General features: G+C 46.7%; 1 protein-coding gene across 5 annotated transcripts in view; it reads left to right on the forward strand.

The window, feature by feature from the left end:
- Positions 1 to 27,944, forward strand: part of FRMPD3 (FERM and PDZ domain containing 3) — an 85,254-nt gene that overhangs the window by 40,648 nt on the left and 16,662 nt on the right. For 4 of the 5 annotated variants that reach the window (XM_058714839.1, XM_058714841.1, XM_058714844.1 and 1 more), the window contains 7 exons: positions 2,603 to 2,734; positions 4,596 to 4,715; positions 9,630 to 9,766; positions 10,096 to 10,222; positions 12,254 to 12,343; positions 14,014 to 14,193; positions 22,637 to 22,781. In XM_058714839.1, coding sequence (XP_058570822.1) covers positions 2,603 to 2,734; positions 4,596 to 4,715; positions 9,630 to 9,766; positions 10,096 to 10,222; positions 12,254 to 12,343; positions 14,014 to 14,193; positions 22,637 to 22,781 — 931 coding nt within the window. Of the gene's footprint in view, positions 1 to 1,060; positions 1,212 to 2,602; positions 2,735 to 4,595; positions 4,716 to 9,629; positions 9,767 to 10,095; positions 10,223 to 12,253; positions 12,344 to 14,013; positions 14,194 to 22,636; positions 22,782 to 27,944 lie in introns of all 5 variants that reach the window. The other variant, XM_058714843.1, reaches the window with a different exon arrangement.

The following is a 27,944-nucleotide window of genomic DNA, read 5'->3' on the forward strand; positions in this document are numbered from 1 at the left end:
CTTCAGCTTCTGGGAGGACCAGTCTGCAAGAACACACAGCCCTCAGATGAGGGTGTTGGGGGAGGGGAGAATTTGAGTGCCCAGCTGTGTGTGTGTGTGTGTGTGTGTGTGTGTGCATGTACGCACATATGCGCAGAAGCATGGGTGCATGTGTGTGTACACACCTACTAGTGGATTGCTTTGTGTCCACCGGGCCCTTCAAGACTCTTAGGAGCTAAGAAGTTTGAAGATCATTAAACCATTTATAAAGCGAAAGTGATTTATATTGCTACAATAACATCTACACACATTTACACACAGAAATCAACAAACACAATCTCTTGGGAGATTAGCTTAGCCATGCTTTGCTTTTTAAATAAGAACCAGATCTTAAGCACTGAACCAAGATTTGAAACGTCCAGCCACAGTCCCCTTGGCTCTTCCTTTCATAGGAAGAAAAATTACTGAGCTGTGATTCTTAAGAGCTCAGCCAGCCATCTAAAAGTTGTAGCGATTCCCTTAGTGCTGAGGAGCAAAGGCAATGAAACGATTAACCCCCAGGTTCAACTCTTATCTGGGACAGAAATAACCACCTCCTGCTTTTTCTGGACTCCTTCCAGAAAGATAATGCCATCCCCAGAATGAATTTCCATACAACCAATGGAATAGCATCTGCCCAGAAAACCCACCTTGGCTCACAGGTGTCCCAAGGTCCCCATGCTGAGGCCAAGACAATTCTATAAACAAACCCCGGGGCCAAGAAACTTCCCTGAGAGGAATTATCAGGTGGTCAGAATTGGCACTTCTCTCCCAGACAGCTTTTGGGAATATCTGAGGGGATGTGGGGTCGTCCCATGATTTGATGTGCTGCTGGCATTGAGTGTCTCTGGGTCAGAGATGCTAAGTGTCTTGCAGGGAGTGAGGCAGTCCCTAAAGATGAAGAATTGTCCTGCCCAAAGTGCCGGCAGCACCCAAGTCACAAAACACTGGGCCTAACCCGTGTTGATGGAACTGGAGTCTCTTTGAAAGGCTTCAGCCTGGTTGGTTCCCTGAAAGCATAGGACTGAAACCTACTTCTTAGGGTCTCCTGGGATGGTCTCTTGCCCATTGAAGGTCTCAGCATATGGGAGGGACATTGAAATACAACTAGGCCACTGAGGGGTGTCCAGATGCCCCGCATCCAGATGTGGATATCTCTCTGTGTTGGAATCCTTCTTGGTGTTCATTCATGGGTCGGTATGCCCTTTGGAGACCTGCCTCTGCACTGAGCATTTACTCCTCTTTTTTCCCCCTTGGAGGCTTCTTCGAGCATTCTCCTACCTCACAATGACACCGCTGTTGTTGCTTCCAGGTAGTCCCAGCCTTCGAGGCCAGCAGTGTCCCCTGGCTTGTGATCTCACCCTGACCTCAGGGAAGGTACACTGGCTATTCATTGGAACTTGGACAGGCTGTCAAGCCATTTGTCCCTGAGAGGTACCTGGGTGAATTAACAACCTGGCATGGGAGCTGTTACACTTCTAACACCAGTTGGCAGTCGCCAGCTTGGATATCCACAATCCCAAATGCAGCCAAACTGCAAAGAAAACCCCATTTGTCCCTGCCAGAGCTCCAGCAACACTGGCGCCTCTGTGACTGCTTGTATGATACAAAGAGATACTCTCAAGTACACACCAGTTTCCAGCCTAACATCTGAATAGCTAAGCATCATTTCCTGTTCACTGAGGGGCTTGTTTGGCAACCCCGGCTGTAAGGGAGCTTCACGTTCCCAAGCCTGCTTCCTTCTGGCCTTTGGGGGTCTGAGCCGTGCTGACTCCACGAACACACATACTGAAGCCCTGTGTGTGCTGAAGTCCCAGCAAATAGATGGCAGAAGTCTCAAAACTGACATTTGGGCAGCCCCCAAGGATATGTTTCCAGACATCCTAATATTAAAAGTAGGGCAGCAGAGCAGACAGAGCCCAGAAGGAGTCAGATTTATGACTGTACACAAGACACGTGACATAGTTTCTCTGCGTGGACACATTTCTCAAGTTGCCAAATTGATCGTCTCTGAAAGCCAGCAACGATCAAAAATGAACATCCTGCCAGTAACTCGAGTCATTCAATTTAGATTATGAATCCAGAAATATTCTACTTTTTAATCACATAATTGTGGCTCATGGTCTTGTTAATTCTTAAGTAAAGAGTTGATAAACAAACTACAGTGAACATTCTGACTTATGTAAGGTGAGGGAAGAACCAGCACAGTGTCTTCCTTATTCAATGGCTTGCTTAGTAAGCACTCAGAAAATGTGTTGTTGAATGGAAGGAGAAAAGGAGGGAGGGAGAGACATGAGCTTCTTTTGTCATATGTCTGGCTGGGCCACGTTCAGAAACACCTTCCTCTACCCCCTGCACCCTTTGGTGTTCCCCAGGGCCCAAGTACTCATGGGTCACTCTCCTTATCCTGGAGAACGCGTGGGCCACTATAAAGGCCTGTGTCTCTGGCCACTTCCCTAGCCTTAGCCCCCTCCCCAGGACCATCTTTCTTGGTGCTCCATCTCCCTCTTCCATGTTTGGTGCTGAGAGTGGCTTAGAACTGGAATGTATCTCCCTCTCAAGGCTCTTCTTTTCTCTTCCATAGGATGTGATTGTGACATTACAGGACCGTCTTTCCCTGAGGTACATTGAGCACTTTGCTCTTGTCCTTGAGTATGCCGGGCCAGAACAGAACCACAAGTTCCTGCTTCTCCAGGACAAGCAACCCCTGGCTTATGTAAGTAACTCCTTTAGCCTGGCTTGAGAACTTTGCATGTGGCCTCTACTAGAGAAGAGGACTCCAGGCATTCTCTTTCTGGAAAATTCAAAACAATTTGCTCAGCCGGATCCCAGAAGTTACGGTTCACAGTGAGGTCTATACTAACCACATCCAGCAGGCTTTCAATGATATTCCTCATGACATAAGAAGGGCATGAAGATTGTTAGTCCTGGTCTCTAGTGGGGAAGGTATGAGGTGGTGGGTCACTGCATGACTCCCGGAATGCTAACATGAACAGCAGTGTCAACCATCCTGTGTCCTGGAAGCCCTGCCTCAGAGGAAACTTGGCCTTCAGATGAAGGCTTTAATATGAAAAGGTCAACAAGTGGAGCGTACTGAGACCACTAAGGCCAGGACAAGTGTGGGCTGAGAATGGGCTAAGTGGGGCCCAGAATGGGCAGCATGTCACCCACATCAACTTCCAAGGCAGAGTAGGAGAGAGAGAGAGAGAGAGAGAGACTGGGGAAGCTGGCTAGCACTTCACCAACGGCAAATCACCAAGAAGAGTCAGAGAGGCCAACCAGGGCCAACCAGTGTTCCCAGAGAGGGAGGGAAGGAATTGGAGAGGGACAGTTGGGGAGGAAATGCCTACATGGAAGCATAGTAAAAATCAAAATCAGACACACACAAAAATGAAAGGATTTTATGAAAGAGAAATTCTTCAAGTTTAGCTCTCAGCCAAATGCAGTCCAGAGACTCCTCCTACATTCCCACCTGTGAAGGGAAGATTAGTAGCTTGGAAGGGGGGCCTAAGCACCTCCAGCCTCTCAAGAGGCGTTTTGAATCCAATTGGTCTCTTTTGCCAAATGGGATTTTAAACTTTTTTATTACAAAAAAAAAAAATCTCAGGGGCGCCTGGGTGGCGCAGTCGGTTAAGCGTCCGACTTCAGCCAGGTCACGATCTCGCGGTCCGTGAGTTCGAGCCCCGCGTCAGGCTCTGGGCTGATGGCTCGGAGCCTGGAGCCTGCTTCCGATTCTGTGTCTCCCTCTCTCTCTGCCCCTCCCCCGTTCATGCTCTGTCTCTCTCTGTCCCAAAAATAAAAAAAAAAAAAAAAATGTTGAAAAAAAAAAAAAAATCTCAAACATACACAGAAGTAGAAGGAATTGTATAATGAATCCTCGTTACCCAAGGCAGCTTCAGCAATTACCAATATATTACCAACTTGTTTCACCTGTACCTCCAAATGGGATTTTAAATCTTTGGTTTGTTGGGGCGCCTGGGTGGCGCAGTCGGTTAAGCGTCCGACTTCAGCCAGGTCACGATCTCGCGGTCCGTGAGTTCGAGCCCCGCGTCAGGCTCTGGGCTGATGGCTCGGAGCCTGGAGCCTGTTTCCGATTCTGTGTCTCCCTCTCTCTCTGCCCCTCCCCCGTTCATGCTCTGTCTCTCTCTGTCCCAAAAATAAATAAAAAATGTTGAAAAAAAAAAAAATTTAAATCTTTGGTTTGGCTTTTAATCAGCAATGTACACTGCTTGCAGCTGAGCCACTCTGCAAGGTAAAGGCATTGGCCCCACAGTGAGAAAAGAGAGAAGTTCCCAGGAACCCTCTCTTCCCACCTCTTGTCTTGGGCCTTAGACCCAATTGTTGATGAAGGCCATGTCCTGGTTAAGTGATTCAAAAATTCTAGTCCCCTTGGACCAGAGGGGTGGGCAGGACCTTTCCTCTGAGGATAATTGGAAAGGGCCAGGTGGGAGACCATGATAAGCAGCACCCAACCTCCACCCCAAGCCCCACGTTGAGGAGTCACCCTGCTGGCTCTCTTTGCTACAGCTACTGATTCCCAGGTGTCTTTTTCTCCCACCTCTCATCCTGGTGTTCAGGTCGTACAGCGGACACACTATCAAGGAATGAAATGCCTCTTCCGAATAAGCTTCTTTCCCAAAGACCCTGTGGAACTGTTGCGCCGGGATCCTGCTGCTTTTGAGTACCTGTACATCCAGGTAGAGTCTGATTGGGGATAAACAGACAGACAGACCAGTGGACTAACAAGCAGTCAGGCTGTTCTGCCATCACTGTGAAGTCGCTATGTAACTTATTCCAACCTCCAGGTAGCCCTGAAGGCCCTTTCCTTTTCTGCTACCATCGTAGGCCGTGGCCAAGTTGTTTAGCCTGGTGACTGGAGCCGGCTGTGGCTCAAGTCCTGTCTGTCTGTCTGTCTAGACAGATCTCATCAGTTTTTCAGGAGCAAGCAACCCAAGGAATTCTGTCAACATCACAGGATCCCAAGGTTTACTGAGCTCATTTGGGTAACAGGGTGGCCCAACCCCCAATGCCTAGCTCCATTAAGGAGATGATTCCAAATTCAGTTCATCCAGAAACATTTGCTGAACACTGACTCTGGAGCAGGCCCTGTGCTAGGTGCTGCCAATCAAGGTAAACAATAAATTGTCCTAGCTCTCTGGATCTCATAGACAGACATACGCACAAGTAAATCTAAAATAGTGGGACAGTCCTGTAATGATGGCAGGGTGCAGTGTCAGTCGGAGCAGCCAGGAGGAGGCAGTTTGCCAACTCTTCTTGGATGGAGGATAGTGGAGGCTTCACAGAGGAAGCAATACATGCATGCTCTTAGCCTTGAAGGACGAGTAGAAGTTTGCTGTGTACAGACGTGGAGTGGAGGGGGCACATTCTAGGCAAAGGGACTTGCAGCTATAAAGTCTTGGTGGCATGAAACAGCATGCTCTGATGAGACAACTATGAGTAACTTATTTACCTGGAGTTCAGAATGTGAGGTAAGGAGCAATAAGAAATGAAATGGGAGAGACGGGAACCAGATGGTGAAGGGCTTGACACGTCGTGACAGGCACAGGCTTCAAAGTGATTTAGACCTGTGTTTTAACAAGCTCTCCAAGGGATTCTGATGCCCATTGGAGTTTGGGAACCACTGTTTTAGGGTAGTGGCTATTCACTGTAGCTGCACATTAGAATTATCTGGGAAGGTTTGGAAAAAAAAAAAGTTCTGCTCCACCCAAGACCAAATCAAAACATTAATATTTTCTAAATCCCTCAAGTGATTTGAATGTGTAGCCAGGGTAAAGAAATTCTGCTGTAGGGTGGGGGTACAGAAATGTTGAAGGGAGAGTAACCTAGTCAGATGAGCAAATTTGAAAGGTTACATAGTGCTGAGGAAGTACACCAGCTAGGGAGCTATTACGGTTATCCAGAGGAGAGATGATGGGGACCAGAACCAGGGCAGTGATGGATGGGGTGGGGTGGGATTCAAGATATAATTAAAAGGGAAAATCAATGGTCTTAGACTCAATGAGTGTCTAGTGGAGGTGGTATCATTCTCCAAGTTAAGGAATACAGGTAGAGTGGGTTTGGGAAAAAGAGGAGTTCATTTTGGGGATGTATTGAGTTTTAGGTGCCCATGGAACATACAGAGTGCTTGATGAGAAGAGAAAAGTAGGCTCAAAACTCATCTCTGATGATGTCTGTGATAGCGACACCTGCAGATGTGCTGTGAAACATCATCGTTGCCCTTCTAGCTATCTAAAATGTTGGGAACATATCTCAAACAACCTTGGGCTCCCAAACCAGTGCTCTAGGGGGCAATGAGTTGTGGTTCCTCTATGAATTTTATAAGGTTAGTTGTCATTTCTTTTGGCCTTAAATTTCTTCTCCTAGGAGTCATTTTTAATTCCAATGATTTTGGAATCTAGTGTCAAGACCATGTCCACCCTCTCTCTCCCCTTCGTGATAATATGGACTTCACCTGTAATTCCTTCTTTTTTATATTGAACAGCCTTATGGAAGTCTCATTGATACACAAACTGCACATATTTTTAACAATTTTTTTAATGTTTATTTATTTTTGAGACAGAGAGAGAGGGAAACACAGAATCCGAAGCAGACTCCAGGCTCTGAGCTGTCAGCACAGAGCCCGACGCGGGGCTCGAACTCACGAGCTGTGAGATCATGACCTGAGCCGAAGTCAGACACCCAACCGACTGAGCCACCCAGGCTCCCCTAAACTGCACATATTTAAAATAACAACTTGATAGGTTTTGACATATGTTTATACCTATGAAACCATCATCACAATCAAGATATTGAACATATCTGTTGCCCCCAAAAGTTTGCTCAGGCTTTTGTGTAATTCACCACCCCCCATTCCCAGGCAACCACTGACCTGATTTCTGTCACTATAGATTGCCTTGCATTTTCTAGAGTTTTATATAAATGAGATCATACAGTCTGTACATTTATTTTGGTCTGGCTTCTTTCACCAAGTGTGATTTTGAGACCTATCCTTGTTTTTGTGTGTACCATGACCCCATTCCTGTTCATTGTTGAGTGGTATTCCACAGTATGGATGTACCAAAATGTTTTTATCAGTTCACCTGCTGATGGACATTGGGGTTGTTTCCAGGTTTTGGCTACTACAAACAAAGCTTCTACAAACATTCATGCACAAGTCTTTGTATGGTACATGCTCCCTTTTTTCTTGGGCAAATACCTAAGAATGGAATGGTTTGATCGTACAGCAGATCTGTCTCTCTTTAATTTTTTTTAAAAAGAAACTCCAATACTGTTTTCCCAAGTGGTGGTACCATTTTCTACATTCCCACCAGCCATGTATGAGAGTTCCAGTTTCTCCACATCCTCATCAGCACTTGGTATTGTTGGTATTGTTTTTAGACATTTAAAAAATTTTTTTTTAAGTTTATTGATTATTGAGAGACAGAGCATGAGCAGGGGAGAGGCAGAGAGAGGAGGAGACACAGAATCCGAAGCAGGCTCCAGGCTCTGAGCTGTCAGCACAGAGCCCGACGCGGGGCTCAAACTCACAAACTGTGAGATCATGACCTGAGCTGAAGTCGGACACTTAACCGACTGAGCCACCCAGGTGCCCCAGGTTTTAGGCATTTTAATAGTATGCAGTGGCATCTCGGTGGTATCTCAACTTGCACTTTCCCAGTGACTAGTGATGTTGAACATCTTTTTGTGTGCTTGTTTGTCAACACGCATCTTTTTTACTGAAGTGTCTTTTCAAATCTTTTGCCTGCTTTTTTACTGGACTTATTTGTCTTCTCATTAGTGAGTTATGAGACTTCCTCATATATCCTGGATATGAGTTGCTTGTTGGATATGTTTTTTTCTCCCAGTCTGTGGCTTCTCTTTTCAGTCTCTAAACAGTGTCTTTCACAGAGCAAGTGTTTGTATTTGTATGAAGTCCAATTTCTCAATTTGTTCTCTGACAGATAATGCTTTTATGGATCATGCTCGTGATGTCATATCTATAAAATCTCAAGGTCACAGAGATTTTCTCCTATTTTTTTTCTAGAAGTTTTATCATTTTAGTTTTTACATTTAGGTCTGTGATCCATATTGACATAATTTTTTTAGGCAGTACAAGTTAGTGATCAAATTTTTCTTTTTTTTTTTTGTATTATGGATAAATCCAGCTGTGACTGGACCATTTGTTAAAAAGACTGTTATTTTCCACTGTAGTACCTTTGCACCTTTGTCAAGGTCAAAAGGTGCTTTGTCAAAAAGCACTTGTCTATATATGTGTGGGTCTGTTTCAGAACTCTTTATTGATCTACTTGTCTATTTTTATGCCGACATCACACTCTTGATTATTGTAGCTTTATGAATCTTAAAATCAGGTAGTGTTTATCTTCTAGCTTTGTTCTCAAAGAAGAACACTCTTTGGTCATTCTAGGTCCTTTGCATTGAATTTTAGAATTAACTTGTCAATTTCTACCAAAAACCTGCTGTGATTTTAATTGAGATCATATTGAATCTATAGATCAGATTGGGGAGAATTGACATCTTACTGGGTCTTCTGACCCATGAACACAGTATATTTCTATATTTATTTGGGTCTTTTTTAATTTTTCTCATCAGTATTTTCTAGTTTTCAGTGTACATGTCTTTCACTTATTTTTACAGATTTATCCCTAATTATATCATATTTTTGATGCTACTGTAAATGGTTTTGACTTTTAATTTGAATTTCCAATTGTTTGTCATAAGCATGTAGAAATGCAATTGGTTTATATATGTTGCTCTTATATCCTGCAACCTTGCTAACTTGTTAGTTTTAATAGGTATTTTATAGATTCCATTGGATTTTCTACATAAATGATCATGGATGAAGCATTCCTTTTCCACTCTCTCCTATGCTGTAGTACTACCACTGTGGCTCCCTAGTACCTTAGTTCATCCTGGTTTAACCTCAACAAAATGAGCAACTGGTCTAATCAAGGCTGAATCATCAATAGCTAGGACTCTAATTCTCAGGGTTTGGGGGCTGTCATACCCTTGTCCAGTAGCTCCAGGGGACCCCCTTTAGGATAACATAGGGAAGAGTGACTCATTGTTGCTTTTGACCTTCAGACCCCAAGGAATGGAATATCTGTCCCATCCCTGCAATCCATGTCTCATCCTGGGCTTTTGGGTTAGAGCCCTATGGAGAACTCTTCCCAGGGTCTCTCTTTATTACCATCTGAGCTAGTAGAGGATCCCTGTATGACTGGGGAATGCATTTAGGCCTCCAAGAAAAGGCAGGAAGGCCTCTTATAACAGGAGGAAGGAAAGAGAGTGGTGCCATGTGTCACTTTTGCAGTGACCTAGATGTTCTGCCCATTTGTGCCTAGCCATTGTATGTATCTATCATTGAGAAGCCTGTCCAGTATCTGGTGGATGAGGCAAATAGTGTCCCCGAGACTTAAGGTCCCTCTGTTGCCTTTTCCCCAAGGGCAGAAACCTCCTCCTCCCCTTTACCTAGGATGTCTTACTTGACACCATGATTTTTTTCTGGGACTCAAGGGAGTAGATCAGGGGCGAGGTGGGGGAGAAGGGAACATCTTTTTAAACTGATAGGTTTGGACTGCTCTCTCCTGCAGAGTCGGAATGATGTTATCCGAGAACGCTTTGGAATGGACCCCAAGCCAGAGATGCTTTTGGGTCTTGCTGCCCTCCACATCTATATCACCGTCTCAGCCACTCGACCTAGTCAGAAGATCTCGCTCAAGAATGTGGAGTGAGTTCTGCCAGGGCCCTTCAGGAAGGCGGCAAATCACTGTAGAGGGAGAAAGTGCAATGGTTGAGCTGTGCTATGCTTTTCTGGAACAGAGAGCCTGGGGTGGGAGTGAGAATTGGAATTCCTCACACCTAGACTGTGATGCCTTTGAGCTATAGCTTCTGCTAGAGAACTATGGCCAATGTGATTCTCCTGCTCCCATCTCTCCTTTTCTCGCAGGCTCCTTCCCTCCCTCTGACTCTTAGATCCAATTCCTGCCTTGCTATCTTGCTTTCTCTGCCCCACTTTATGTCTCTCTCACTAATTTCTTGCTTTTCTTCTGCTTTTAGGAAGGAATGGGGTCTGGAACCCTTTCTTCCCCCCTCCCTCCTACAGGGCATCAAAGAGAAGAACTTCCGGAAATCTCTCTCTCAGCAACTGAAGGCCCACCAAACACATCCTTCCAGCGGCACCAAGGTACCCAGTGTCATCCATTGGGTGCCCTCCTCAGGCCCTAGTGAATGTGGGGGTCTCCTGTGTGGTTTTCCAGCAGGCCTGGCCTCCTGGGGACCCTCCCCACTGTTTTTGAGTTGGGTGCACAGACAGCTTGGCTGGATATGGGCGATGATTATGGAGAGGGATTTTCCCCAAACCTGAGCCACTTCCAGAGACAGCTCAGGGGCAAGTCACTGAGAGAGCCCAGGATCCTCAAGGCAAAGGGACCAGGATGCAGGAGGAGGCAATTCTCGGATCATTCCACCCATTTCGTCAGTGCTGATTGAGCACCTGCTGTGTGGACAGCACTGGACACTGGGGAGGCACGTTTTCCATGGAAATGACTGCTCCATTCCTCATTAGCTTTCTAATTCATCAGTCCTGCCATAGGGAATTCTGGGAGATGGAAGCACAGCCTGGTACAACAAGGCCTGACCTGGAGAATGGGTAACTGGGCAGCCTATGGAAGGCTCACGTCACTGCCCTGCTCTCCTACACATTCTCAAATGCCCTCTGAGGGACTCCCACCCCCTGCCCCTCTAGACCTGAAGGTCCCAGGCCCTTCCCAGTCTGCTGGTGCTTCCTGCCCAGGAGGCTGGAGGGTGGTGAAAGGCACTAGAATCAGCACACAGATGTAGACACAGGACACAGTCGCCCCCATGTATTCTACCCATTCTGGATTCCTTGTATCACCAACTAGCTTCTCTTTTAAGATGCAAATTTCCCTAGAGAGTTAAGCCATTCCTACCTTGCTGTGCATATTTAATCAAATCGTTTTTTTCTTCCCAGAGGGAGAACATCAGTGCTCCCAGCCATCTCCTCAGCAAACATTTTTTTTTGAGGACCCCCCACTACTTGGGCTGGAGACAGAAAGATGAAGAAGGCCTGCCTGCTCTCCGCCCTCAAGTCAGGCACAGGCTAGTGGGGAAACACAACAGTCACAGCACAGTGCGACAGTCAGTCACAACATGATGCAACAGGCGTGGGGGCCCTGGAAACACGGAGGAGGAGGAACACCCAGCCCAGACTTAGGGAGGTAGAAAAGGCCAGAAATGGGTGCATTTGATGCCAGAGCTGGGTCTTGACAGATAGGAGTTTATCTAGATGAGGGGGAGGTAGGGGGGAGGAAGACTTTCCCAGGCAGGCAGATAGATCCATCTGTACCAAGCCCCAGGGATATAAGAGAACATTGTGCATGGAAAGAAATGCAAATAGTTCAGCAATAAGCAAGTACAGAGAGTGCAAGGAAACATGCCTGGGGAGGGGGACAAGAGAGAAGTCCAGAGAAGCTGGCAGGAGCCAGTTGTGTGCTGGAGCACCTTGTGTGCCATGGGGAAGGGCTGTACTTCATCTTGGGGTCATCAGGGAGCCACTGAAGGATTTAAGCAGGCAGCTGATCTGATGACACTTATGTTTTAGGCTTCTGCCCTTAACAGCAGTGTGGAGGGGTCGAGTGATTGGAGTATGGATAGTCTGTAAAGGAAGTTAGGAGGTACAATCAAGGTGATCTGATGGCTGGTGGTCCTGAGGTGAGAGGACAAGGGAGGAGCCCAGTGTGACACAGGTTTCTGGCTCTAATGCCTGGAGGAAGCTGGTACCACTGATAGAGACTTTTCTATGAGGGAATGGCAGAGGAAAGACCCCTGGCTGGGGATGGCAAGTACCAAGGTGGCAATAGGGGATCTCAGGACAGAGATGTAGATGAGGCAGGGTGTCAAGAGTTAGGGAGAGGTGTTAGGATTATCCCAAGAACAAAACGAGTAAGCTGGGTTTTGAAGGCCCGAGGATCAGGAGGTAGGAGAAAGGTTTAGACAGGGAGACAGGATACTAGAGTTGTCCAAACTGGAACCTTCCAGCAGTTTTTCCGAGGGTGTCCTCACACTCCCAGTGTGGCTTGGTGACTAGTCTGACTAGTGCCTGTCCTAAGATGTTGACTCTCCTTCCTGAGAACACAAGTTTACTTTTCCTGTGCAACTCAGGCTTCTTATGTTTCTGGATGGGTTGTTTCCACAGGGCTCTGCAATTCAGGCAAAGCTCCAGTATCTTCGAATTCTGAATGAACTTCCGACCTTCACGGGCGTTTTGTTCAACACTGTGGGCCTGGTCAGTGAGGGCAGTGGTCGGGAGGGAACCCCTCGTGTGCACTTGTGCTTGGGTCGGGGGCAGGAGAGACTCCACTACAGCTTTAGGGTGGCATTCTCTGTCAGCAAATACTGCCAAAGACCTTCCTGCCTCTTCCTCCTCTTTCTCCCTCTCCCTTCCCATGGTATTCTGGTCCTGCCTCTGGTAAAATGGTAAAGTAGGAGGCCATATTTGTTTACCATATCCCTCCATGACCCTTCTGCATCCCCTTTCCTCAATTTCAGGGGTCAACAAACCTCCTGCATAAAGAGCTAGTTAGTACCTATTTTAGGCTTTGCAGGCCACCCAGGTCTCTGTCGCAACTATTTAGCCACCATTGTAGTGCAAATAGAGCCATAGACAGTGCATAAACAAATGAGCATGGCTGTATTCCAATATCTCTTTATGGGCACTGAAATTTGATTTTCATGTGATTTTCACATGGCACAAAATATGGTTCTTTTGAGTTTTTTCCAACCATTTAAAAATGTAAAACGCATTCTTAGTTTCTGGACCATACAAACACTGGCAGTGGGCCTGATGTGGCCCCCCACCCCAGGCTTTCTGAGTCTGTGTACTTCCCCCTACCTGCCCAGGGCCCCCACTGCAGTAACACCCCTCTCTATAGTGGGGCACAGCTGGTACCCCCCCAACCTGTGGCCCAGGCTAATTCACCCTAGTGAGCTGTGGTGAAAGGAAATTCAAATCATTTTGCGGACTGGATCCAGGTGCTTGTCATGCTCTGGGGAACATGCTATCATGTTTGTGGGGCACACTGCCTAGAAAACTGCTTATCAAAGTGTCTAGAGCAGACGTAAAGAGGTTCCTTGGGGTGATGCTAATTCCAGGGAATGGGCCAGCAGAGGGCCGAGGCTTGATGGTGCCCAGCATCCTGTCAGGACCACTTAAGGGAATCCAGCCCACCAGGTGCAGAGGTAGACATTTACATACTTGGATTTGCAGATCCCCGAAAGCCTACTGCCCCCTCCCTCTACACCCCCCACCCCCGCACATTGCCTCTGCCACTGGGGCCATTCCCCCATTCCTTTGGGTTAAGACTGCTGGAGTACCAGTTAAAAGGCAAGTAGCTTCTTAGGGAAGCTACACTCCCCACCCCAACCCTGATATTAAGCACCCAATCAACTCCTTAACACCTTAGGCAGAGTGAATGGCAGTTTTGCTTTTGGCATTAGGTGGGAAGCGCGAGTTTAAGTGGCTCTTGGGTAGGGAGGTAAAGAGGAAAACAGGATGCCACCTGTTCAGGTAGAGCACTGGGTGGGGGGGATTGCGAGTGACCTGTAGCAGCAAATGGAAAGTCCCTGGAGATTGGTAGGAAGAAGATGCTGCAGAGCTTTAAAAACAAAGCTCACAATTTTGCTAGAGCCAGCCTTGCCACTGACCACCTCACTCAGCCTATTGTGGAGGCTAAGGTGTCCATTTAAACCAGTGACCTGGGGCCCTGCCCTGGGGACAGAAACATCCCAGACCATTTTCCCCTTGAGGTTGTCCTCCTGTCCTGGCACTAAGCCTCAGATATTTCCAGACCTCCCAGCAGAACCAGTTCAATGCCTGTTTTCTATTTCCTCCCGCCTCATCGGCCGCCTCCTCTGCCCTCCTTTCGGTGAATGCTGCCCTCCATGCTTGGGTACCAGGATGAGAAGCAGTCAGCCACCACTCTTCTGGTGGGACCCCGTCACGGCATCAGCCATGTTATCGACCTCAAAACCAACCTCACCACTGTGCTGTCCGAGTTCAGCAAGATCAGTAAGATCCAGCTGTTCCGGGAGAACCAGGGCGTGGCCCGGGTGGAGACCAGCATCATGGATGCCAAGGTAAGCCCAGCTTTGAGGAGCTACTTCTCTCCAGGGACAGGCCTTAGGAACACAGGAAGAAGTAAAGAGCACTTGAGCCTTTTCAGTGAGAGCCGGTGATTCTAAAATGGTTCAGATCCAGGGTCCCTTTAGGCTCATCTTTCTTTCCTTTCTCAACCCTGTGGGACATGCTATCTTGACCACACATTAGGGTCAGCCAGTGCTGGAGAAGGCTGGGAAGTGTCAGATCAACCCACAAGAGGTCTTCAGCAGAGGGCAGGGGAATTGAACTCAGAGCTACCCCCAGGCTGTAGCTTCCCAATCTTTCTTGTGTCACAGCACACATAGAAAATGATATTCATGTGGAACAGTGGGATAAATAGTCCAGCCCACAGACTCTGGCCTCTCCGGGCCCTGCCTGGCCTCCCGAGAGGCTGAAGAGATATGCGCACACCAGTTGGGGAGCCCTGCCATAGGCATACACACTTGCAATCGTGGAGGAGGAGGTATCTGAATATATGGCCAGACCCAAGGAAGCCTGGGAAGATGGGGAACAGACCGAGCCTCACCCACATCTTACCTCCCGAAGTTCAGCTCTTCTGGAATCTTAGAACTTTTCTCATAGATCAGCTCCTTCAGACTGGCAAGGAACTGTTACCTGTGCAGAGTCTGGCCGCCGTGGTCAGCCACCCCCTCCATGGCTCTCATGTTGAACACCCAGTAACCAGTGGGCGGGGGGGGGCGGGGGGGGGGCAGGCCTGCCTGCCAGCTGGCGGAAGCTATTAGAAGAGGTGCAATTTTCCTTTCTTAAAGGATTTCCCACAGGGAGATGTTGTTAGCGATTAAGAGATGGAGTGTTTGCTATTTCTAAAAGAGCAAATTATTTATTTTTGTCTTTGTGAAATCCAGAAAACTTTACTATGTTAATTTTTCCACCTGTGATTCCTAGTATTCCCATTGGTTTAGGAACCTGCCTGGAGCTGTTATCTAATTGGCTTGTGGCCACTTCCTCAACCAATGATCTCTGCCCTCCTCCGATGTTGTTGGGTAAAAAAGCCAAATGGACAGATAGGGAAGGGACAAGAAGGAGCAGAAGACATGCAGGGTAGATGTGGCTTCCTGAGAAATTTAAGGACTTTAAAAGAGAGAAATAGCTTTCCAAATGAGTCGTCTTCTATGTTGTAAAAGTGATTGTCAACATTGGCTGCACAATAGAATTTCCTTGAGAGCTTTTTAAAAATTCAGATGCCTGAATCCTGGTTCCAGAGACTGTGATTGAACTAATCAGGGTGCAGCCTGGGCATCAGGATTTATCTACTTTTCAGTTCCCCAAGTGATTCTGTAGGATAGCTGGATTTGAGAACCACTGACCTCTGGGTCCAAAGCTCTGGGGGACACCAGGCTGAGCAGGGCCAGTGGATATTGCCTGAGTGAGGAGCACTATTCTCATTTCTAGGAGCGATCCAGCCACAGGTCTGGGCCTGAATGCTGCCCAGGAGAGACCACACTCTTACTGGGGAGACTAGGCTCACAAAGACACATGACCTGCCTTAATAACACAACATCAGAACATGTATGGAGCTCTGGAATCAGACAGACCAGGTTCAAATCCCAGCTCTACCCTACCAAGCTGTGTGGCCTTCAAAAAGTGTCTTAACCTCTCTGAACACTGATTTCCTCAACTGCAACATGGAATGCCTATCTCCAAAGGCTGTCGTTCAGGAGTAAGCGAGAAAACGTAGGTAAAAAGTCTTAGCACATTGCCTGATACATAGTAAGTACTCAACCTGTTATTTTTTTCAAAAGCAAAACAGCAATGAAGAAAAGTTAATAGGAAGTAAATTTTGCAGGTAAGTATGGTGTGGAACATGGAACAAAAGAATAGGAAGGGGTTAACCAGAACTGGCTTCCCACAAGAGAGTGTTTTAAGCTGGATCTTGAAGTGATAGGCATGGATTAGCAGAGAGAAGTGGGATGTGTTCACAGGCAGAGAGCAAGCATGGAAATAAGCAAGCCATATGTGCAGGTGGATAAGCATAGTTGCTTGGCTGGAGAGGAGGATAATGTGAAAAAAGATTGGCGAGATTGGGGGTGGGCAGACCAAGCTGGGTAAAAGCTTCGAAAAGGCAAGGCTAGTGTGAAGCCAGGGAGGTGAGGAGGGGATCGTGGCACTAGTGCCGAGGCGAAGTGATAAGGTCAGGGCCTGAGCTGGAGGGACAGCAATGAAAAAGAATGAATGTGAAACATACAGAATCACTAAGCGTGTGCATCCATATGCCCACACATGTTCCTCTCTTGCACATGAAATGCACCTGTCTTATTATACCTAACCCTTATTGCCTGCTCCCTGTATCCTGAGTACACTGAAGACCAGGGCTATGCACATGGCATGCAGCACACAGAGGGTCCAAATCATGGGTGAAAGGAGAGGTGAGAGACCACATTATGGGATAAACGGGGCATCACGTTGGTGAATGGAGGGGGGCTAGGAGAAGGTTGCACTTTGCTGAGTGGGAAACAGCAAATGGATAGGTAGATGATGCAAGCACCAGGTGTTGGATAGTTCAGGTATGCCCTCCTTTAAGCAGGTAGATACAATGCATGTGAAAAAAACACAGGAGAATTATCCATTTTGCATTGGAATGTTTCTGCTAGGCAGAACAATGGCCCCCTCCCAAACATGCCCATGCCCTATTCCCCAGAACCTGTGAATATGCCTTGTTATATTAGGCAGGGGGTGGGGGGGGGTGGAATTAGGGTTGCAGGTGGAATTAATCATCTGACCTCAAGAGAGGGAGATTAGTCTGGATTATCCAGGTGGGCCCAGTGTAATCACAAGGGTCCTTATAAGTAGAAGAGGGAGGTAGAAGAGAAGGTCAGAGTGATGTGATGTGATGTGATGTGATGTGATGTGATGTGATGTGATGTGATGTGATGTGATGTGATGTGATGTGATTCATGTCATTACATGTCATGTCATGTCATGTCATGTCATGTCATGTCATGTGAGAAGGGCTCAGCCCAACCTTGTTGGCCTTGAAGATGGATGAGAAGGCCATGAGCCAAGGAATATGGGTGGCCTCCAGAAGCTAGAAAAGGCAAGGAAACCCATTCCCTCCTAGAGCCTCCAGAAGGGATGCAGCCCTGTCTACCCTTGATTTTAACCCAGTGACCCTCGAGTCTGATTTCTGACCTCCAGAACTGTAAGAGAACAGATGTGTATTGTTTAAGCCACTGAGTTTGGGTTGATTTGTTACAGAAGCAACAGGAAACTAACATAAAGGTGAGATTCCTTCAAGTAGGGAACCCTCATACCCTGCATTAAAGATACAGTTTGACTGATAAATGTTCTGCCCACACCCAAGTTTTGTTAAGATCAGATGCATCTGTAATCAGAGATGTCTGCTATGTGTATCTCTCTCTCTCTCTCTCTTCCAAAAATAAACTTTTTAAAAAAGTGATATTCTGCCTTGCCTCCAAATTGGCCGGTGATGCCCAATTAGCCTTCCCCAGGGCCAGGGAGGCAAGAACCCTAATGTACTAGTCCCTTGGGATCCAAGGACCATCACCTCATTCCCTTGCCCTTCTGTATCACTGGATTCCCATCTTTTTCCTGTTTTCAGAGATGCTACAGTGAGCTGAGGCCACCCCAAGGTCATTCCCCTCCCTAGTCAGCATCCCGAAGTGGCCTTCGAGCTCCCAGCACACCCTGAGCACCTGAGGAAGAAGATGGGGCTGGAACATATCAAATTAAACCCTGTTCTACCTTCTCCTGGCTGGCCATGCCTCCAACTCCATCCTCCTTTTCCCCTTTAGCATTTGAAGATGGCCTGGGCACATTTCATTAGCTCTCACTCTGCTTACTTGCTCTTAGTGGGGTGAACAAGAGGCAGTATGCAAATATCTTTCTCCAAAAGACAGTAGTCTGGGACTGAGGCACCACTGGGCCATTACCATACCCCATTACCACAAAAGCACATAAGGGGGAAAGAAACCATCAAAGGAATGTCTCAAGGGATCTGTCGTGGCCCAGTGTATCTCCCATTCTCGTGTTTGAACTTTATGGCTCTAGCGCTGTCTGTAGGGACAAGTATTACATTAGACGTCATGATCATTAAAATCCTATTTAAAACAAAATGTTTTTGAAGGTTTCTAAGAAAACCCATCCAACCTCTTTGCTTGCCTGCCTTTGGTTTGATTTTTACCCCTGCTGGCAAAAAGCGCATCTGTGCTCCTTTGACAAGCTGCCTTTGGCCCATGCTGGGGCCCAGTTGGCTTGTGTGGGCACGCAGAGGACTGACTCCTGATGTGTGGTGCTGAGCCAGCTAGGGATGTGCTTGGACCTCTCTGTGCATAGGATTGTGCCTTCGTGCTGTTTCATTATCCACACCAGGCTATATTTGGGGTGAGAAATAGGGAGGGAACCCGAAATGAAATCAGACAGGTAAGTCAGTCAGCCAGTTAGTCACTCTGTCTCTGATCTGTCCATTAGCCAGGCAGCCGGGCAGCTAACCAGTCAGGATGTCAGACATTCTGCCTGTCTTGCAGCCAATTTGTCAGCCAGGGCATCAGTGAGTCAGACTGCTCTGCAGCCAGCTCGACTGTCTGTCTGTCCATCAGTCAGTCAAGCCCATCAGCCTGTACTTTGGTCAAATGGAATGTCATCCTCTCCTCAAAGAAGCTCTCTCCAGCTTCAGAAGCCAAATGAGTCACACGAGCACACGTTCACACCCACCCACCCACAACACACACCGATCTAGGACATTCTCTGTTCTGATAACTGTCTGTACTTTTCCTTCAAAGCGCTCACCACACCTTCCAATCCTATTCATCTGTATGGTTATTTGGTTTGTGTCTTACTTCCTGTTAGATTATAAGCTCCATGAGGGCAGGACTTGTGTGGGCCCTGTGCTGGCATGAATGGCTGCATCTATCCGTGGGTCATGCCGTCCATGAGTCATCCAACCAACAGGTAGCAGTTTGTTGGGTGGGCAGAGTGGGCCATGGGGGCATTTCAGCCAGAGAGAACAGCATGGGTTAAGATATGAAAGTGGTAAAAGAACATGTCATCTCTGGAAAACTGTAAATAATGTGTCATTGCTGGAGCATAAAGAACAGGACAGGGATGGGAGGAGGGCACAGGCAGAGCTAGTGGGAGATATACTTGGAGCTGTAGATTGAGTCCAGGTCCTAAAGGGTTTTGTGTAACACTAGAAGGCAGTAGGTTTTATGTGAAGAGATACTGAAAATTTTAAGGGAGAGTCATGTTTTAAGTTTATTTATTTATTTTGAGAGAGAGAGAGAGAAAGCACAAGCAGGGGAGGGGCAGAAAGAGAGGAAGAGAGAGAATCCCAACCAGGCTGCACGCTGTCAGCGGGGAGCCTAGGCAGGGCTCGAACCCACAAACTGTGAGATCGTGACCTGAGTCAAAACCAAGAGTCAGATGCTTACCCAACTGAGCCACCCAGGCACCCCGGGAGAGTCGTGTTTTAGAAACCCAGGCAGCGATATGGAGGTGGAGTGAAGTGGGTAGAGACTGGAGGCAGGAAGGCCAATCAGGAGGCTACTGGAAGCCCTGAGGTTAGTGTGTCCCCACCTTTTCCATATCATGAGAAGTGCCACAATTTGTATGGCCTACTAGAACAAACTGATGAAGCAGCTTGTGGCCAGAGGCAACAGGACCCAGAGGCCGAGGGCTCAGGATCCCAGCACACTTGTCACCCATTCACAGATACCTCGAGAAGTTTTGGTATTAGAGGAAAATGATGCAGGCTTGAAATAAAGCTGTGCAGCAGGAGTGGCCATGATGTCTATGAACACTCTTGAGGCAAGCCTAGTGAGTCCTGGGCCCTCATAGCAATGTTGGTAGCAGCTGTCCACACCCAGACCTCTGTGTATCCTTTTGTCATTAGTGGCAGGGGACAAGGCACTCTCCCCCTCCCCCATTCCATTCCCCTTCTGTCTCTTCTTTGTTGTACACAAGGCTGACCATTCTGTTGTGACCAAGAAATGTCCATTAACTAGAAATACAAACACTCCTTCTGTCCCTTCTTAATAATACCTGAAGGGTATGTTAACTAACCGAAGTTAAAATAAAAACTTTTAAAAAAATGACCCAAAGGTAACATCTCATGCCTGGTCCCTTTCTCACTGGAGAAAGGAGTCAGTTTCTCCTCAGGGTACAGATGGTTCCTTTTCTTCCTGATGGCATTGAGTGAGCTCTCTAGGAGCATCATTAACTCATTGCCTGTGGGGTAAAATCCAAATGCCTTATCGTGGCATGCAGTGTAATTGGATGTAAAATAACTAAACAATTCAAGATAGGGTTCGACTCAGCACAAGACTGTGTGATACAGACATAGCAGTGTAGGAGCAGTGAGATAGGAAAAGAGTTCAAGAGGGAAATAGGCTGGAGATGGTGATCTGGGGGAGGCTGTACAAGAAGAGCAAGCCAAAGAGAGAGATGGAAATGGTCAGCAATTACAGAACCAGAACCCAGCATCACGGAAGCAGAAACGGAGGGAATTTCCAAAGGAGAAGGGCATCACTGTTGGCAAATGAAATAGGAGGTGTGAAAATGAAAATGAACAATTGTATTTAGCTAGAAAGAAGCTTCACTCCTAGATCAAACTAAACATGACCCACTACTCATTTCTGTACATGAAGTTTTCTTAGGACCCTGTCACACCCACTGTTTAGCTCATGGATTATCTATGGCTATTTTCACACTATAATAGCCAAGTTATTGCAACAGAGTATATGGCCTACAAGGCCTAAAGTATCCTAAAGTATTTGCTGTCTAGCCCTTTACAGAAAAAATTTGCCAACCGCTGGTCTGTATAAACTACAAAATATTCAACTTAAGCTCTATGTCAGGATCCTGAGAGACAGCAAAGAAAACTTGTGCAACTTTATTTAAGAGGTGAGCTGGTTTGGATTCAGAATTGTGCCCCAAGTGATGATCCAGGCAAAGAAGGCTATTCCAGTTGTGACCAAGTTCAACTAAGTCTTCTATGATTTTCCTTTTTATGGCCACCTAATCACCTCTCATCTGGACTGTTGCTGTAGCTACCTTACTGGTCAGAGAAGGGATTCACTCCATCCTAATTCTCTTAGCTCTTAATGCCTGGTCTGGGAACCCCCAAAAATCAAGGTGAGTCATGGCCCCATGGCTCCCTCTCCAGCCAGTCTTTCTCCCCTATCCCAGCAGAATGCCCCCATGACTGACTTCAGTCTGACCCAAACATATTTTCAAGCCACACTTTCAAAATCATAATACAGATATTGGGAGGGTTTCTTAAAAAGGTATTAATTTTTTTTGGTTATGTCTCTTTTTTTTTTGATATTTCAGTGCAAAGTCTCTGAAACAGTCAACCAGTTAGCCCCAGGATTTAATTTGACTGATTGAAGGACAAAAACAAAAGTCAACAGAGTATGCTAGTATTTCCCAAAGTAGGTTACAAAAAAAAAAAAAAAAAAAAAAACCTACAACCCTACCACCTACCACCATAAGATCTTCTATGAAAATAGATGGTTTTGGTCAAATAATTTGGAAATGTTGGAATCCTAAAACCCCCCCTCTTGACATTTTGCATTGCATGTTCCTATTTGAAAGGGACTGAGCTCTCTGCATAGCTTTGTTTGACCCAGTGTTTCACACATGTGCTTGACCAATGAACTGTTTTAGGGAACACCAGCTAGCATCTTGAGGACACCTTAGGAAAGAGGGGAGAAGGGCACCTGTGTGACTCAGTTGGTTTAGCATCAGATTCAATTTCTGCTCAGCTCAGGATCTCACAGTCATGAGATCGGGCTCCACCCTGAGCATGGAGCCTGCTTGAGATTCTCTCTGCCCCTCTCCCCTGTGTGATTTCTCTCTCATGTGTGCTTTCTCTCTAAAATTTAAAAAAAAATAAAGAGGGAAGAGAAAGGAGGTCTGAGCAGGGCTGCAAACCAGAAAGGCCTGAGCCCCGAAGGTACACTGCTGCACAGAATGTCCCTGTCTGGAAAATTATTCTGGGCAGAGAGGGTTATAGAGATGAGCTAGAGATAGTTTGTGCATTCAGGAACTTTCCATCAGGGATGTTCCCCAGTCTAGCCAGGACTCCCAGGTTCACCCCACCTACCCTAGCCGGCCCACATATCTGCCAAGCTCCAACAAACACAAATACAGCCACACAGCAGACACATGATATTACATAATTTTAGGTTTTTTTCAGTAAAGGTAGTTCATTAAATGTGTAATTAAAGGCTGATTTAATTTCGATACCTGGGTATGAGTTTAGTATAAATAGATTCTCAAATCAGAAGAAATGATCTGTCAGTCCACACACCTTGATTTTGGGCTCAGAAAGTAGGATTCCCATACCTCTGCCAGTCATCTTTTCTTCACTGTTATCCTCCCAGACCTGCATCTGCCCCACTCCTTCCCACACCCTCATGTTACTTCTTATCTCTCCTGCAGCCTCTGGTGCTGCTGATGGAGTGGCCTGAAGCCACCAACTTTGCCTGCCTGATTGCGGGGTACTGCCGTCTCCTGCTGGACTCCAGGAAGATGGTCTTCTCCAAGCCTGCCAGCCAGCCTCTTCCACCTCCAATGATCAAGGCAGGTAGGGTTCAGCCTCAGTTTTCAGTATGCCAGAGGCCCTTTGCACCCTGGACACATGGAGGGAGGAGCTTTGCTGCCTTAGGGCTCACCCCATTCCACCAGCACCCAGTTTCCCAGAAGCAAGCGCTATACCACTGGGTCCCCCCTGGCACAAGGCCAGTGGGAAAGACAGATGGCCTTCAGATGGGCCTGTCCCACATAGGATGCCTGTGACAACACATTGCGATTGAGTCAGTGAATGAAGGTAAGACAAAAATAGCGAATAAGGAATAAACAGGACGAATCAGAGAATCGCACTGGATCTAAGGCACAGCTTTAGAGGTACAGTGATCTAGGGAGAGATGCATGGGTGTTCTGGTTTAGGGAAAGTGGAGGTTGGAAGTGAAGATAAAATCTTTCTTTTGTTCACCATAGTGGGGGTCGACAGAGCTGCCCAAAGTTAAGAGGCCATGGGAGACTGGGGTAGGAAATTCCATGCAGGTGCAGAGTACAGTCCAGCAGGAGGCTTAGAGATATGAGGGGATGACCATTAAGAACAAGGTCAAGTACAGCCTCCAAATACAAGGCTTCCCAGTTAGACAACTCACTGCAGCCACCCCTCGGAGCTGTCCTGGAGATAGCACAAGCAGGGGCCTTGGGAAAGATCAGCCCAGTCCAGATAATTCTCCCTGGACCCAAAGCGGCAGGAGAAACAGGTGCTTCACATATTAGACCTAAGGCTCACGTACATGTGGTAGGCACTCCCCCAACCCTGGCACCCAAACGTCATGGTGGAAGCTGAGACTGACCACCTAGCAGTCACCCTCCTCACATGCCAAAGCCTCTCCATCCACTTGCCTTGCAGTTGGCCATTTCTTCTCTGCCCAGAACTGCAGTGTTCTCACATCTCATCTAGATGAAGGAGTTTTAGGGAGTAGAAGCCCACTCCCCATGGATGCCCCAGCTCCCAGAGAGCTGTGTAACCCTCCACACCATGTCACCTCATCGTTTCTTCTTCGCAAACATCATGACAAGCCCTTGTTGACATCTTATAACATCATCCACGGGACTTAGAAGGCAATCCCCCAAACATAGACTGGGTAGAGGATGGGTGACCCCAAGGCATAGAAGGAGGCTCCACATGGAGAAGCAAAGGGACTGACTAGGAATAAGAAGGAGCCAGGAGGCCATGTTGCAGCATGTCCCCAGGGAGAATAGCTCCGAAGAGAACAGCTATACGTATCACCAAGCCTGTGGATGGCCAAGTGATGGCAAAACCAGTGTTAGTGTTGTCCATGTCACCTGGCATTACTCCCAAGTAAATTATACCTTTGGCTGAGCTGGTTAGGGGGAGAGAGAGGGAGAAGGGAAGGCGGAAGAAGGGGCCCTTTGGGGGATCCACTTTCAGAAGGCCCCAGAGATGACTCTGTAGTCCCACCTGCCTTCCAGAGGGTTCTGTCACCCCATCAGCCAACGCTGTCCTTCAGTATTTCTCTTTCCACAGGGATAGTGGCACCAAGTGAGGGCGCAGGGTTCCTGTTCCCCCTCAGTCTCACTGAACATACCCTGGGATGCATCCCTGTGGCTTTGCCAAAGGCCAGTCAATTTCATTGGATTCTCTGGAAGGTGTTGCAGCCTGGAAAGAAGGCTTCTACAAGTGCTAGGCGTGGCTTTAGAGCCCCTCCCTGATTCCTGAGCTTCCCCCTTGTGGCCTGCAGCATGATGGCGGCTCAGCTACCTCTAACACAGTGCCTTTCGCCACGCAGGAGCTGGATGGACCACCATGGTATTCCCTTGTTTGTACCGCTTCACCTCCCCAGGGGTGTGGGTCCATGCCTGGGCCCAGTACTTGGCCTTTTGAACTGTTAGGTGCTGGGTTGATGACAACCGCCAAGTACTCTGCTTGTAGAGGGCTGGTGTGCGCATCTGACCCCGTGGCCCCAAGAAAGGGAAAGGGGGGACTGTGAGTGCACACTGGGGAGCCCTCCACCCAGGTTACAGTGCCAGGCCATCAGTTCCTGGTACAACGTTGAGATATGTTTCCTCCATGGGCCCTCACTTTCACCCCAGAAAAGAAGCCCCAGTGCCCAGTTGTCATTTAGCAAAGGGCTATAGGAAACAGGCACCCTGCCAGCCTCATCTGGGCTTTTTACTCAGGGCCAAAGCCCCAGCCCACTAAGGGCCTGATCTCTCTGTCCAGATCTGTATTCTTGGCCCACTGCTGGATAGGCTTAAAGGATGCTTGTTTAACCAGCAACTCAAAAGAGAAAGCATCACCTCTCACTTGGAGGCCTGGAAAAAAAGGAACATGGGGACATGGAAGGGAAGGGATTACCTCTTGGGCTTTATCAGTAGTTTCCCCAAAGTATGTATTTCACTCATTCACTCAAAGACTATTTCTCAGTTACTCATTATATACCAGGTCCTTGCCCTCACAGAGCTTACAGTCTAGTGGGGGGAATACAGACGGATGATTAAACTGATATTATCAATAGAGTAAGTGCCTTTGGATTTACATAGGGGAAACTGCACAGCCACAACAGAACAGCACCTGGGCTTAAAGACACAGCTTAGAGAAAGTCTCAGGAAAATGCCAGTTCTCACCTGTATTGGGCCGTTGGGAGATCCAGGGGCAACCATCTCTCTCCAGCCTCGAGCTCCCCCGTATCATGGGGAAATCCAGGAAAATAAGGCTTCAGGGCCCCCGTTGGAGCCACAGTCACAGATTTTTCCCCCATGATTAGAAAGCAGTGTGGTCTGGTATAGTAAATGTTCTGAAACACACCCACACATATATAGATAAGTGCTTTTTGACAAAGGTGCAAAGGTAGTACAGTGGAGAAAGGACAGTCAAAGCTGGTTGACTCAGTGTTGCACTGACTCTATGCATGTATGCATGCGTATACACACACTGCATATATTTGTGTGTATGTGTATGTGTGTATACACACTGCATATATTTTTTAACATAGCTCCAGTTGGATCACCATCCTGTTCTTTGCAAGCATTTTTTTAAAAGTCAATCTTCTGAGTGGCTGAGTACAGAGAGCTAGACTAGGACATCCCCCTTGGGGAAAGCTGATGAGCAATTTACAGCAGATTTGCAATCTGAGAGGCATGCTGTTCTAACCATCAGCCAAGCGCACCTGGCTCTGCTTGCATTTCTAACCTTCTGTTTGGAGGATGTCTGGGCTTTTCCAGACATATTTTCTCCTCTGCATGGCCCTGTGCTGCTCCTTGGATCTGGAAATCACAGTCATTGTCAGCCTGGTGTTGGGAGATGTGTTAGAACTACAGCCTTTGTCAGAGAGGAGCCACCACCTGCTTATTGGACATGCCCCTGGGAGCCACCTCTGATGTCAGCTTATTGCCAGGCTGGCTATGCTGACTGTTCAGCTGGCTCATAGGAAGTTAGCACCTGGTGCATGGCCAGGACCTGTGGACAGTGCCTGAGAGTAGAAACCACCTGAACTGCTACTTCATGCTAGTGGCTTAGCACTGCCCTAGAGCGCTTCTTTACCAAGGCTCAGAGGGTCATTACATATTATTCCCCCAGCCGATCAGAGTTCCCTGGATACAGCCACTAGGGCCTGAATTGAACCCACTCAGAATAATTACATTGACTCTATATTTAAAGGGGCAACATGGTCTATGGAAATCAGAAAGGGCTTAGAACCTGAAGGTATAGAGACTTGGGTTCTAGCCCCTGCTCTGCTATATCTTAGCTGTGTGGCCATGAACAAATTCCATAAACGGAGTCTGTTTCTTCATCTGCAACCTGAAGATAACAGTACCTAACTCAGTAGAGATTTGACAGGAGTATGTGAGAGAACACTCACAAATTTCTTTTAAGCACAGAGCACATTTTTGGCTCTTTTTATAACAATTGAGAGTTCACTTTGTGCCCAGCACTGTGCTTTTTTTTTTTTTAAGGAATATAAACAGCTTCATTGAGAAATAATTTCCAAGCCAGAAAATTCACCCATTTAAACTTCACAACTCAGTGTTTTTGAGTATGTTTAGTATACTTACAGGGCTTTGTACCCATTACCACAATTTAATTTTAGAACTTTTGACCCCTCCTAAAACAAACTCTGTACCCATAACACTCATCCCCTAGTCCCTTCCTAATCACCACCCAGCCTTAAGCAGCCATGCATGAACTGGTTTTCTGGGTCTATAGCTTTGCCTATCATGGACATTTTGGATAAAAAGAATCCTACAATCTATAGTCTTCATGTGGTTTGCTTTTTTCATTTAGCATAATGTTTTCAAGGGTCATTCGTGTTGTAGCATATATCAGTATTTGTTTCTTTTTACAGCCAAATATTCCGTTGTGCAGATAGACCACATTATGTGTATCCATTCATCAGTTGGTGGGCATTTGGGTTTCCTTCATTGTGGCTATTATGAATAATAATGTTATAAACCTTTATGCGTGAGTTTTTATGGATGCATATGTTCTTGTTTCTCTTTGGCACACAACTAGGAGTGGAATTGCTTGTCAAATGGTAACTCTATGTTTAACTTTGAGAAACTGCCAAAGTGTTTCCCAAAAGGACTGCACCATTTTACATTACCATCCACAGTGTTGGTGGATACAATTTCACCATATCCTCACCAACACTTGTTATTGTCCATCTTTTTTTTTTTATATATCCATTGTAGTGGATGTGAAAAGGTATCTCGTGGTTTTGATTTGCATTATCATAGCTGATGGTGTTGAACATCTTTTCATGTATTTATTAGCCATTTGTATATCTTCTTTCATGAGCTATCTATTCACATCCTTTGCTCATTTTTAAACTGGGCTATTTGACCATAAACATGAGGGTTTATTTCTAGACTCACAATTCTATTCCATTGATCTACATGTTTATTCTTAAGTCAGTACCACACTGTCTTGATTACCATTGCTTTGTATTAAGTTTTGCAATCAGGAAGTGTGGGTCTGCCTACCTTGTTCTTTTTTAAGATTGTTTTAGTTATTCCGTGTCCTTTGTGATTCCATATGAACTTTTGAATTACCTTGTCAATTACTACAAAAAGTCCATTGGGATTCTTATAAGGGGCTGTGTTGAATCTGTAGATCAGTTTGGGAAGTACTTTCATGTTGACAATATTGAGTCTTCCAATCCATGAGTATAGACTGTCTTTTCATTTATTTAAACCTTCTTTAATTTCT

Source organism: Neofelis nebulosa, chromosome X, assembly GCF_028018385.1.
Source record: "Neofelis nebulosa isolate mNeoNeb1 chromosome X, mNeoNeb1.pri, whole genome shotgun sequence".
Classification (NCBI taxonomy): domain Eukaryota; kingdom Metazoa; phylum Chordata; class Mammalia; order Carnivora; family Felidae; genus Neofelis; species Neofelis nebulosa.